The following is a 12352-nucleotide window of genomic DNA, read 5'->3' on the forward strand; positions in this document are numbered from 1 at the left end:
AGACCCCACTCCTGTACTGCCCGTGCCTAGAAACAAGCCAGGTGACCCTGTCAGTATGTGGCCCTTCCCTTCCTGGGTTCACAGCCCAGAGGGGCCCACATTGCAGGCTTCTGTGACTGCACCCATTTGTGTCAGAAGCCACTGGCTCTCAGAGCAGCATCTTACAGGCTGGGACTACCTCTCAGTGTCACCTGGTCTGGACACAGCAGAGAATCAACAAGGACCCCACCTTGGGAGTCCTTTAGAGAAGGACCCTTGTTCCATTCTCAGACATGGACAGACAAATGTGTCTTGTCTCCTGGGACAGACAAACTTGCAGGCCTGTCCCCCTAGGCAGGGCTAAGTAAAGGTGTATCCCTCTTGTCCAGGAGAGACCTGAAGGCCTCCAAGAGGAGTTGCCATGAGGCCTATTCTTGGTACCAGGAAAAATGATGAAATTAAAACAAGTTATAACAAGAATTCAAAAGATATTAATGTGATGCAGAAGGAAAGGGGACTTTGCACCTTCTCCCCACCTCCTCTCTCACACACACACACACACACACGCGCACACACGCACACACACACAGGCACCTCTATTTGAGGCCTGCACACTCACCTTGTCAACTGCACACACTCGTGTGCATTCTCACTGATTCACAGCCCAGGATTAGTCACAGATGAGCACACACTTGGCCAACAGTCAGTTTGGGATGGTGAGGAGGGACTCAGACCTTGATCTGTTCCTGTTTGGAGTCAGGAATTAGAATTCAGAGATTCAGCCACTGTTCTGTCTGCCTGCTACCTGGTTTCTTTGGTCAGTCCCCCATGTGGTGGGGTTTCCTGGAGGCAGATTGGGGATTGATGCAGTTCCCTATGTCCTTTCAGGTCAGCATTGGCTGTCCAGAGAAGATGGAGCCCATTACCAAGATCTCACATATTCCAGCCAGCCGCTGGGCTCTGTCCTGCAGCCTCTGCAAGGAGTGCACGGGCACCTGTATCCAGGTATGAGGCCCACTTCACCCCTCGGGGACCCCTGGAAAACAGCTGCAGCCGCCACCCTCTCCCCACCCTTACCCCACCCCCCCTCATGCTGCTGCAGTGGGACCACAGATGGACCAGGGAGGTGTGGGGACTGGAGCCAGACTCGGGACTCCTCCTGGGAGGAGGTGAGCATTCCTTTATCCTCAGGTCCTCCAGGGGCAGGGTGGCTCACCACGCCATTGGGGCGCTGAGAACTCGGCTTTCCCTAAGTATCTTTAGGCTTGATAAATACATTTACCTTGCTTTGGACATCAAGCTCGATTTGGGAGCAGTGGGAATCAAATTTCCCCTCCAGCTGAGCTAGTGGGTTCTCCTGCCCCAGGTCTCCTGCCCCTGCACTAACCTGTCTGTTACCTTGGCTCCCAGAATCTAGTGTGTATCAGAACCTGGGGGCTTTTTGAACACACATTGCTGGGCCTCCTTCCCCGAGGTTCTGATTTAGTAGGTCTGGAGCTGAGAATTGGCACTTCCAACAAAGCCCCACGTGATTCTGATGCCTCTGGGGGTCTGGGGGACATTCCTTGGCTGTTTCATTTCTCCATTTATAAGACCTTCAGAAGGGTTTGTGAGTGCAGCATCAGTGGTTCCTAAGAGTTCAGGGCCTTCCTGCTGAAACAAAGCTAGGAGGGAGGTTCAGGCCTCAGCTGCTTGGGCAAGACTGCAGCCCCTCCTCGAAGATTGGGGACAAGGATCCCTACCTTAGATGGTGTTGCAAGAGTAGAGGAGGCGGGTGGCCCATCTTTAGTCTTTGTTTTGATGCCTTCTAACCTCAGAGTCATTTTGCCCACACAAAAGTGCATCTTGTCCCCGGAGAGGTCACGGAATCATTTTCTGACTGATGACTCCCTGGGGGTGTATTGTGCTGATCCCATTACCTTTCCAAGTGTCCCAGGGCTCCTCTGTCCTGTAACTCCTTCCACCCCAAGCAGGGCGTTGGGAGCCATTTTATGTAGCATCTCCCAGGCATTCTGCATTGTCAGTGGAGCCCTGTGGCAAGTCCCATATCCTTTTTCCTTCCCACCAGGGCTTCTTTCACGCTGCCCTTTCTCTCCCTCCAGTGTTCAATGCCTTCCTGTGTCACTGCATTCCATGTCACGTGCGCCTTTGACCATGGCCTAGAAATGCGGACTATATTAGCAGACAACGATGAAGTCAAGTTCAAGTCGTTCTGCCAGGAGCACAGTGATGGGGGCCCACGGTGCGAGCCTACATCTGAGCCCGCAGAGTCCAGCCAAACCTGCGAGGACATGGAAAAGGTGACTCTGCGCAAGCAGAGGCTGCAGCAGCTGGAGGAAGACTTCTACGAGCTAGTGGAGCCGGCCGAGGTGGCCGAGCGGCTGGACCTGGCTGAGGCGCTGGTCGACTTTATCTACCAGTACTGGAAGCTGAAGAGGAAAGCCAATGCCAACCAGCCGCTGCTGACACCCAAGACCGATGAGGTGGACAACTTGGCCCAGCAGGAGCAGGACGTCCTCTACCGCCGCCTGAAGCTCTTCACACACCTGAGGCAGGACCTGGAGAGGGTGAGTAGCCCTGGCAGGCCACCTCAGGAGGCCTTTCTGCTCCGTGCTCACTGCCCTGGGGCAGCCAGCCAGGACTCGCCTGAGATCAGCTAAAGGGCTGAGGGCTTCCAGGTCATGGACAGTATGGGAGTGACTGATGCTTTACAGAATAGAAAAGGATCCAGACTCTGGTAAAGGTGACCTTAACAAGGGAGGGAGGCTGGGGAGTGTCGGAGTTGAGGCAAGTGTCCAGGTTCCTGGCTCCTAATCCCTTCTAGCCCCACTTCTGGCTTCTGTGGCCCTGCCTGGTCCTAACACATGAGCTTCTATTCAGAATCAGAGGCAGGAGAGAGACAGGGGCATCTCAGACTGCTCTGCTGACCTATGCTGGGCATGTCTGGATACGCAGGTATGAATGTGGCTCCTTTCGGGTACCTGGCAGATAGAACTGAGACACAAAGCATGGGGGCAGGCATTGAGGGTCAGCAGCCTGTGTGGAGTGGAGGATAAGCCTGGAGTGGTGGCCCGTAGGTCCTGTGACACTAGACTAGAGGACCACAGTGTGTCTGGAAGCTGCACAGGCAAGATTTAGACAGGGATGGTCTCACTGCACCTGGAATTTCCAAACCCTTCCCGTGGAGGAGGAGTCACAGGACTGGCATGAATGGGTTGGCATGCTCCAGGAAACAGCCCTGGGCAGAAGCATCGGGGGAGCTTTGTGTAATCTGAGGCAGCTGCTTTTATTACTCACAACCCGGTGAGCAATCTGTAAAATGGGTCAAGCATCTCAGCAGGTGTTTTGCTGTGCCAGGGTAGCTGGACAAAGCTTCCCTATTATCTTTCACCCCATTCATCTGCCCTGGGGCCTGGACAAGGGGGAAGTGACCCTAGTGACCTGGGAGGGAGCTTACTGCCTGGCAGTTCCCAGCCTACAACCAGGTCAGAAGGAAGACATGGGGGTGGGAGGGAATCACATGTCCCTTGCTGTAGCCAGGGCAGAGGGCAAGGCCGCCTGCCTTCCAGCCACCACCTTCTGGGAAGCCCGGCCTTCTGTCACACAGAGTAGGGCATGGTAGAAGAGACCAGGGCACTTCCAAAGTTGTCCTGAGGCCACCCCCAATTCCCCACCCCCAGGGTCTCTTGTATAAACAGCTGCTTTGCTCCTGCTGTTCCCAAATGACCCATCAAATCTGACCTCCCTGGTCATGCTAAACAGCCCTCTAGCCTGGCCCTGGCCCTAACCTTGGCTGGGCTGTATGGGAAGGTCCAGGGATCATCTTCTGTAGTCATCATCCTGGAAAAGGAGATTATCCTCCCAGCTGTACTGAGCAAGTGAAGAAACTGGGGCTCAGAGAGATGAGGTGACAGGAAGCTTTAGTGGAGCTTGTTTCCTGAGGACTTCAGAGCTGAACTGCGGGAGGGCTTGAGTCAGGAAAAGCAACATTGGCTCATTCTCTATTCTGTAAATTTCCCCAGGCAAAAGTATCCCCATACCAGTGTCCCAACCTTCCAATCCCTGTGTCAGCTGGTGTGGGGGGAACCAGGGTCTGAGGTTGGCAAGGGCTGAGTTGCCAGCAAACCAGCTGGGCAGGCTCCAGGGGATCCAGGGCAAGCAGAACTGCCATAGACCCCCTCCCTAGACAGGTGTCCTCTCCAGAAGGAGGAGTCAGGGCTGACTTCGATGTCTGTGCAGCTTCTTACAGCTCAGGAGGGGCTTGTCCAGCTGCGACTTCCCCAGCAGCCATAGGGCTAGGCTGGTGGGCACCAGCTAAGAGCAGGGCAAGGGGAGGTCCAGCCTTGGCGGACTGAGGAGGAGAGCATCAGAGACAGCAGTGAGCCAGCTCATCCCTTCTGTGCTCCTCCCAAGACCTCTCATGGCCCTGCATAGGTGACCTCAATGAATGAACAACACTGAGAACTCTGCTGCTGGGGAGGCTTTCTGCAAAGTCCCACGGTGGTGGTGACCTGGCCAGTGGGCCCAGCCTCTCACCATGGCCCAGTGCCAAGAGCCAAGAGTATCCAACCTATGACTGGGCACAGGGCCAGCTTGGGCCGGGATCCATCAGGGAAGTGCAGGACAGGGCTTGAGATTGAAGCCCTGGGTGGCCTGTCTGTGTTCAGTGCCAGTACTTCCCAGCCCTGCCCCTTCTTTGTTTCAGTTTCCATGTTATCTGAGTTTTGGTTTCCTTGTCTATAAAATAGGAATAAAAAATCAAACTGCTCTTGGTCACAGTGAGGACAGGGGACGAAAGTTAGCACAGTGTCCTGCATTGCTGGCTGTGATTCTGGTCAGTGCTCTCACCCCAGACGCTGTTCAGCTCTTAGCAGGGAGGCCAAGCCTAGCGCTGCAAGGGTGAAAAGGCAGGCCTGGTGCCGGGGCTGGGAAGCACAGCAGCCTTCCTGATTGATTTGTCCCTCCACGGTCAGGCAGGGGGTTGCTGAGAGAAGCAGGAGCTGGGACTGCCACAGCATGAAATCCCTTATTTATGGTCATCCCAGAAGATGTACTTTCCTAAAAATTTCAGCCATAGGCCTCAGCCCTGGCGGGCAGCTCAGGAGAATAAGGCCAGCACAGCCTCCCCGAGTTATTCATGGCTGACAGAAAAATTGCAGCACTGAACATCAGCCCTGCAGACACCAGCTAGTGTCCCCTAGCAACCACGCTGGTGGTCAGGCTGTGTGGGGACTTGCTGTCTGTGGCTACGGATCTCACTACCAGGAGTTTATTTGAAGACCTGGCCTGTCCTGGGGAAGAGGCCAGGAGGGTAGAGGTAGCTCTTAGACACTCATCTGCCCTGAAGATGGACATGTGGGAACCCCCCAGACCTCGCCACTGCTGCCCCCGTCCCCAAGGAGAGAAAGGCTGAGCTGGAAATGGATACTGCCCTCTCCTGATATTTGCCACCTGCCTCCTTGTCACTTGGTCACTCTGTTTGCTGCCCTCTATGCCTAGATTACAGTTCCCTTGTCTCTACTTCCCCACTACCAAAGCCTACCTTATCCAGCTCTCTAGGACCTCTTCAACCCACACTGCCTGCCCCTGCCCCACCTGAACCTGGTCACCACCTCCAGCTGCTCCAGGTCAGTGACACAGAACTCCCCAAGTCCTCCCCACAGCAGTCTGCTGTCCTCCTTGCTGTCCCAGACAGCCATGCTTCCTTGTCCCACCATCTTCTTTACTCTCCCCCCACCCCTGGCTCTGTCACTAGCCTGGTGCCCACATCCTTGCCCCTGTGCTGGGGCCACACCCCTGGCAGAGGCACATGCAGCGCAAGCTACTCTGCTCCTAGCAGTGAGCAAAGGGTTCCCCAACACCTGGCTGACACCTGCCAGCCAGCCTTGTCCTGCTGTATGGTGGGCTTCCCTGACCCCTGCCCACCTCCCTCGTGGCTCCCCCATCCATTAGCAGACAGCTCGTCTCTTCTTCCTGAGACCAGAGACCTCTACTGGCTGCCAGTGAGCCCCTGGACCTGCTCTCTGTCCTTGCTGCCACCTTCCTTCCTACCCTCAAAGAACCTCTCTCCAGTTCACACCTGCAGGGGACCAGCCGCCCTTTCTTAGCCCCTCCTCAGGACCTTTTTCACCAGCACTGAAAACTACAGCGCCTCCCTCCCACCTCCTTGGGGTCATGGGATTTGCTTCCGGTGGCCAGGCTCTTCACCACCACCACATCCCAGAGCCTTCTGTGTTGGTCACCAGCAGCCTCTGCATGCCAAAGCCAGTCCTCATCCCCTGCCCTCTCAGCAGTGGTTGCCACTGCTTTTCAAGCCTGCCCTTGGCCCTGCAATCCTTTCAGTGTGGATGCTCTGACCAGGTCCGCCTTAAGGTCGTGGTTTCCCAGCTCCTCTGTCTGAAGCATCCATTCTACGGCTTTCCCTGCAGTGGGGACTAGGGACTGGCTCCAACCCACATATCCCTCCTGAGCTCCAGCTCTCTAAGTCCCCTTCAAAATCTCATGCTAAAGATGCCTGCTCCTCCCTGGCCTCCACTTCTCTGGGAGCGCCCCAATACTGGTCCATTCTAGCTCAGCACCCAGCTGTGAGTCCTCCCTGCTCCTCAGCTCCACACCCAGGCTCTCTCTAAAACTCGTTGATTAATGGTACAACTTCATCGAAATATAAAACCTGGCCAGGTGCAGTGGTGTGAGCCAATCAATCAGGAGGAGGTTGAGGCAGAAGGATGGCAAGTTCAACTGTCTTTCCAGAGGGCTGTAGCTCCCTCTGGAGAAAGCCCCCATGAGGCTTATCTCTTGCATTATCCCAAAGGTGTCCCTCCCTTGAGATTTCCCCCATTCTCCCTTGAATCTGTATCTACTTTCCTAAATACATATCTGTCTGTACTTTTGAAGGAGTTGTGTTTTGTTGTTGTTGTTGTTGTTTTAAAGGTGGTGCCAGGGGGATACAAGCTGGGCCAGCCTGGGCAGCTAGAACCCTGTCTCAAAAATAAAGAAATAGATTAAATGTAAAACCTGGGGCTGGGCAAGGTAGCGCACACCTGTAATTGCAGTAGCTCAGGAGACTGAGGCAGGAGGATTACAATTTCGAAGTCTCAGCAGCTTAACAAGGCCCTAAGCAATTCACAAAGACCCTGTCTCTAAGTAAAATATTTAAAAGGACTGGGGGTGTGGCTCAATGATTAAGTGCCCCTGGGTTCCATCCCTGGTACAAAAACAAAACACCTGGGGCTGGAGGTATAGCTCAGTGGCAAAGCATGTGCTTTGCATGTGCAAGACCCTCCCTGGGTTTGAGGGCCACTACCAAAACTGAAACAAAAAATATAAAACTGCTGGGCCCAGGGCAGGGCGGGGGTCGCCTGTAATCCCAGCAACTCCAGAGGCTGAGGCAGGAGGATTGCAAGTTCAATCCCACCCTCAGCAACTTAGTGAGGTCCTGTCTCAAAATAAAAAATCAAAAGGGGTTAGGGGTGTAGTTTAGTGGTTAAGTGTCCCTGAGTTCAGTCCCCAGTAATTAAAAAAAAAAAAGTAAAACTGTGTTCATTACCACTTCTTGTCTTAATTATTGGAATTTTCCTTCATTTCTTGATTCATTTTTGTGCTGTTTTATTTAAAATGAGAATGTTTTGACTTATAATCAGAAAAAAAATATTGACAATGTAAGGAACCTATTGGTCTGTGTGAACTTCTCAAGTGAGATGATACTTTTTCTCCCAGAAGCCATCAGAGTAAAGGAATTCAGCATTTACATTCAGTAAAATGTTGCTGTGTTATTAAGATTCTCAGGAGAAATTAGAAAAGTAATTTGTGATTCCAGGGTAAAGTAGATGTTAAGGAATCCAGTGGGCCCAGTGGATCCTGTAGTCAGTTATGACCAAAGTACCAACCAGAGAAGGTTGGGATTCTACAGAAGGAAGCATTCCTGTCTCTGGACTTGAATCCCTATGGAGTCTGGTCCTTATCATTAAGAGTTTGAGCAGATACCTACAGTAGATTGTATTTTAAGTATCTGATTCTTAGCTACCACTGCATATTATAAAACAAACGTAATTGGACTTTTTAATGGGATCCAAAAATAATAATAATAAAATACCAGCAGAAGTGCTCATATCTTTTTCCTTTACCACAGTGTATCATTTAACTCATTTTCTGTGCACTTTGCTTTAGAGGGTCCTGGCCTGAGGCAACAGTTCTCCAAGTCTGCAGTTCTGTCCAAAATGTGTATTTAAGACTCCACTCCCATAGTTAGGTGTCCCCTAAGCCTGAGAATCTGTTTTTAACCAGCCACTCCAGTGACCTTGATGCCAGGGAATTCATTTGGGTATACCTTGAGAACCCTTGCTTTAGAGATTTGAAAAGAAATGGGGGTGTGGCTGAGTGATAGAGCATTGCCTAGCATGTGCGAGGCGCTTTAATTCCCAGTACCACTAATAGCAATAATAAATAAGTAAATAAATAAATAATGGAAAAATAGAGTTTCAGATCAAAGACACATGAAATCCAAACTTACAAGGAGATCAAGTATGGCCCTTGGTACTTTTGGGGGAGAAATTGCAGTGTGGAGCCTCACTTCATCTGGTTCCTCACCTTTAGATGTTAGCTTTAAGGGTGGAATAACACCCAGGGTGGCGTGTTCTAGAAGTGTTTTAAAAGTTGGACCTTGATGAATTTGTCTTTCGGTTAGATATGACTGGCTTATATTTAAGCTTCCAAAATAGCCCTGATTGGGCTGGGAGTGTGGCTCAGTGGTGGTATGTGTGCTCAGCATGTGCATAAGCCTCTGTTTTTGATTCCCAGTCATAAACAAATAAATACAAACAAAATAACTGTCCTCCCTTTCCAAATCTACCCCTACTCTCCCTAGTCCATGTGGCTGCTAGAGAGGAATGGACCAGGCTGTGAGAAGGAGAATAATATTGGGCTGCTTAGATGCTGGGGCCAGGGATGACCGTCTGGAGGTGACATTTGAACCAAAAGCTGAACAACAAGGGCCAGCCATGGGTAGATGGGTGGTGAGCCTTCCAGGCCAAGAGTGAGCATGTACCAGGGTCCCAGAGTCCCAGAATCTCAGAGCAGAAGTGAACTGGCGGGAGAGAAGAGGCCTGATGGGCTGTGGGACATAGGCTAAGGGGTGAGACCTAAGGGAAATTCTATCTGTATCCTAGGTTTGGCCAACAAAGTAGCATCAGCTAGATGACTAAAACAACAGAAATTTGTCCTCGTAGTTCTGGAGGCTGAAAGTCCAAAGTCAGAGTCCAAAGTCCAAAGTCCGTGGGTTGTTGGTTCCTCTTGCAGGCTATTCTCTCCTAGCTTCTGGTGGTCCCCGAAAGCTCTGGAATTCCTTGGCTTGTAGGTGCATCACTGCAATCTCTGCCTCTGCTATCATCTGGTAGTCTCCATGACTGTCTCCATATCCCTGTGTCATCACATGGTCATTTATGAGGGCATTAGTCAGATTGTTATGCCTCATCTTAACCAATGACAACCACAGAAGCCCAGACAGAGCCCATTCTGAGGTTCCTGGCATGAATTTCGGGGAACACCCTTCCACCTGGTGTAGAAGAGTGTAAGAGGAGAGTGTAAGGGAAGGAAGGAAGTGGTCTGATTTTGTTTCAAGACTTCTGTGGGATAGCAGATGAGTCTAATGGCTCCTTGTCCACGTGAGAGATGATGAGGGTGGACTAGGAGGTGCGGGGAGCAATAGGGACTTAGTGTCACAAGGAGAGACGATGGACATACTGATGGCGAGCGACAGGTACAGATGAAGAGAGCAGGTCATCCAGGACGACTCCAAGGTTTCAGCTTTCAGCACACCCCTCTGCCAAAATCCCTCCACAGCTTCCCTTGGCCTGGCTCAGTCAGGGCTCAGAGCCTACCCTTCTCCCTTCTGGTCTTGCCTCCCCTTGCTCCTCCCTTGAGGCTGGAGCCATAAGGCCTAACTGTACCCCTTCCCTGCCTGGCCTTGCTATGGATTCCTTGTCACCAGGCTATGTGTGATAGACTTCATCTAGGCCCAGCTGTTCATTTTCCCAGGAGGTCTTGCTCCTTCCCCAGCTCTGGATCAGGGATGTCTGGTCCTAAGAGTATTTGGTCAGCATTTATCTGCCCTCCTGGGTGGCAGGCCCTGGGAAGAAAGGGACTCCAAAGCCCAGGCATTGCTAACTACAAAGCCCACACAAGAAAGAAGAGCTATAGCTGGTACTAAGGGGTATGGGGAGGATTTTGGCTAGAAGGTAGTCCTGAGGAAGCCCAGGATTTGAAGAAGGCAGGCCATGCAAGGAATTCAGAGCAAGGACTCACAGGCTGTTCCTAAGTAGTTGCAGCTCCAGGCCATCCCTTGAGGAGGTGGTGACCCTGTGAACAGTAGACCTAGGGCTTCGTGACCCCAAGACCTGGTATTCACAGTGTAGGCTGGGAATGGACAAATCACCTTGGAATGCCATGGAAAGTCCTACAGAGCTCATCCTGCAGAGGCTTAGGACTAGAGCAAGCCTCCTTCTAGGATCTCCTTCATGACTAGGTTCAGGAGGGATCAGACCCAACAGAGAGGTCTGATCACAGCTACCATCAGGCCCCAGAAAAATGGTGGTCATGCCAAACAAGCAGGGGTTCAGAACCAACCTGACTTCTGCCTTGAAGATGACAAACCCAGCTAGGGACCAAGATGCCTCAGCTGGAAAGACCCTGCTAGGACCCAGAACTGAAGCTAAGTAGCTTTGCTACTGCTCCTGCTCCTTGGAGACTCCATTCTGAGCTGAAGATGATGTCAGACCAAGGAAGTGTCTCATGGGGATGGAGCCTGGGTCAGTGCCCCATGAAGCGTGTGAGAGAGCAGCTAGTGAAGAATGGTGGCATGCTGGGTGAGGTGCCAGGAGGGCAGGCGGGATGTGGGCCACCTGAAGAACTGTCCATGCAAGATGGTTCCTAAAATCCTTTAGGAACTCTTCCTGGCTGGCCTAAGGAAGTCAGAAAGTCCTCTGCAACGTTCTGCTGAGGAGTTCCGCTACCGTGGCTGAGTAACTATGGCCATGTGGGTGTGAGAGCCTTGGCCAGAGCAGCACAGACCTGGCTCGGGTCCCAGTGCAACAGGTAGTCATGGGGCAGCTGCAGACGGGGCACAGGTGGGTTAGGACTGCCTGTCTGCTTTCAGAGCCATTCTGCTGAATGTATAGCTCCAAATATGGGGCCATGTGTGCCTCAGTACAGGTATTGGTGTCTGTCACTGTTCTTGTGTCTGAAGAGTTTCTTTGCTGGGAAAGACAGGCCTTGGACAGAAGGTTCAAGGCTATCTGGAAAGACCCTGATACCTCGGGGCACTATGGACTTAGAGGAGAACAACCATGTTGAAAGGGCCTTGGGAGGCAGTATGGCTGGCTCAGCCTAGAAGTTAATTTCTTTGTGTAGGTTTTTGTTTTGTTTTGTTTTGTTGCATTGCTGGGGATAGAATCCAGGGCCTTGCACATGCTAGGCAAATTCTCTACCACTAAGCCACATCCCTAAGCCCTAGGCCTAAAGGTTAAGACCCAGGGAGGAAGGTAAAGTTGCTAGGCTGAGCTAACCAGGGTCCCTGACGGCTCTGGCCTCAGCCAGGGCCCTAGGGTCTAGGCTTTGCTTGGCTCCATGTTCTGGATCACATGACTAGGGATGCACTCAGAGTCTGGGAATTGATTTCCAGATGTCCTGTGCAGTGTAGGCAGCAGCAGTATCCTCTGTCCCAGGTGCTTCCTTCAGCAGTGACCTCTAGAGGTGGGAGCTCTGAGGTGGTTGCCCATGTGTAAGGTGGGAAATCTCTCTTGCATTTCCTCAGGTTAGAAATCTGTGCTACATGGTGACAAGGCGTGAGAGAACAAAACACGCCATCTGCAAGCTCCAGGAGCAGATATTCCACCTGCAGATGAAACTTATTGAACAGGATCTGTGTCGAGGTAGGTGCCTCCCTGACTGCCACCCGGCACCTCTGTGTGTTTTGGGTGCAGGATTGGATCCCAAGGAGGGTGTGTTTGGGGGACATGTTTCTGGAGCCAGGGGCATCAGCCACTCTCTTTCCACCATCCAGTTACTAGCCCCAGGGAGGTGCCTGCTAAGGTCCTGCTTGTAATAGTGGGCAAGGAGCCAGAGTTTGGAGTATGGGCGCAAGGCCTGCCCTCTGGGGCCTTTACTGTTTCATGGAGTCACTACAGCTTAGCAGCAGATACCCACCCAAAGTCCTAGCAGCTCTATGCTAAACTGAGGCAGGACAAGCAGAAAGCTGGCGAGCTTCCCTGAACCCCCATGTACCTGGGAGTCAGTACAGGAAAGGCAGCTGCACTGGATCAGAGCCCATGTGTTCCTTCTTTCTGACACCATGTGACAAGATTCAGGCCCTGTGCTAGCG

At 52.2% G+C, this 12352-nt stretch overlaps 1 protein-coding gene across 5 annotated transcripts in view; it reads left to right on the forward strand.

The window, feature by feature from the left end:
* Nucleotides 1-12352, forward strand: part of JADE2 (jade family PHD finger 2) — a 51389-nt gene that overhangs the window by 31111 nt on the left and 7926 nt on the right. For all 5 annotated transcript variants that reach the window (XM_079144127.1, XM_079144129.1, XM_079144125.1 and 2 more), the window contains 3 exons: nucleotides 868-984; nucleotides 2082-2546; nucleotides 11786-11903. In XM_079144127.1, the coding sequence (XP_079000253.1) occupies nucleotides 868-984; nucleotides 2082-2546; nucleotides 11786-11903 (700 nt within the window). The remainder of the gene's footprint in view (nucleotides 1-867; nucleotides 985-2081; nucleotides 2547-11785; nucleotides 11904-12352) is intronic.

The sequence above is a fragment of the Sciurus vulgaris genome, assembly GCF_902686455.1.
Source record: "Sciurus vulgaris genome assembly, chromosome: 6".
Taxonomy (NCBI): domain Eukaryota; kingdom Metazoa; phylum Chordata; class Mammalia; order Rodentia; family Sciuridae; genus Sciurus; species Sciurus vulgaris.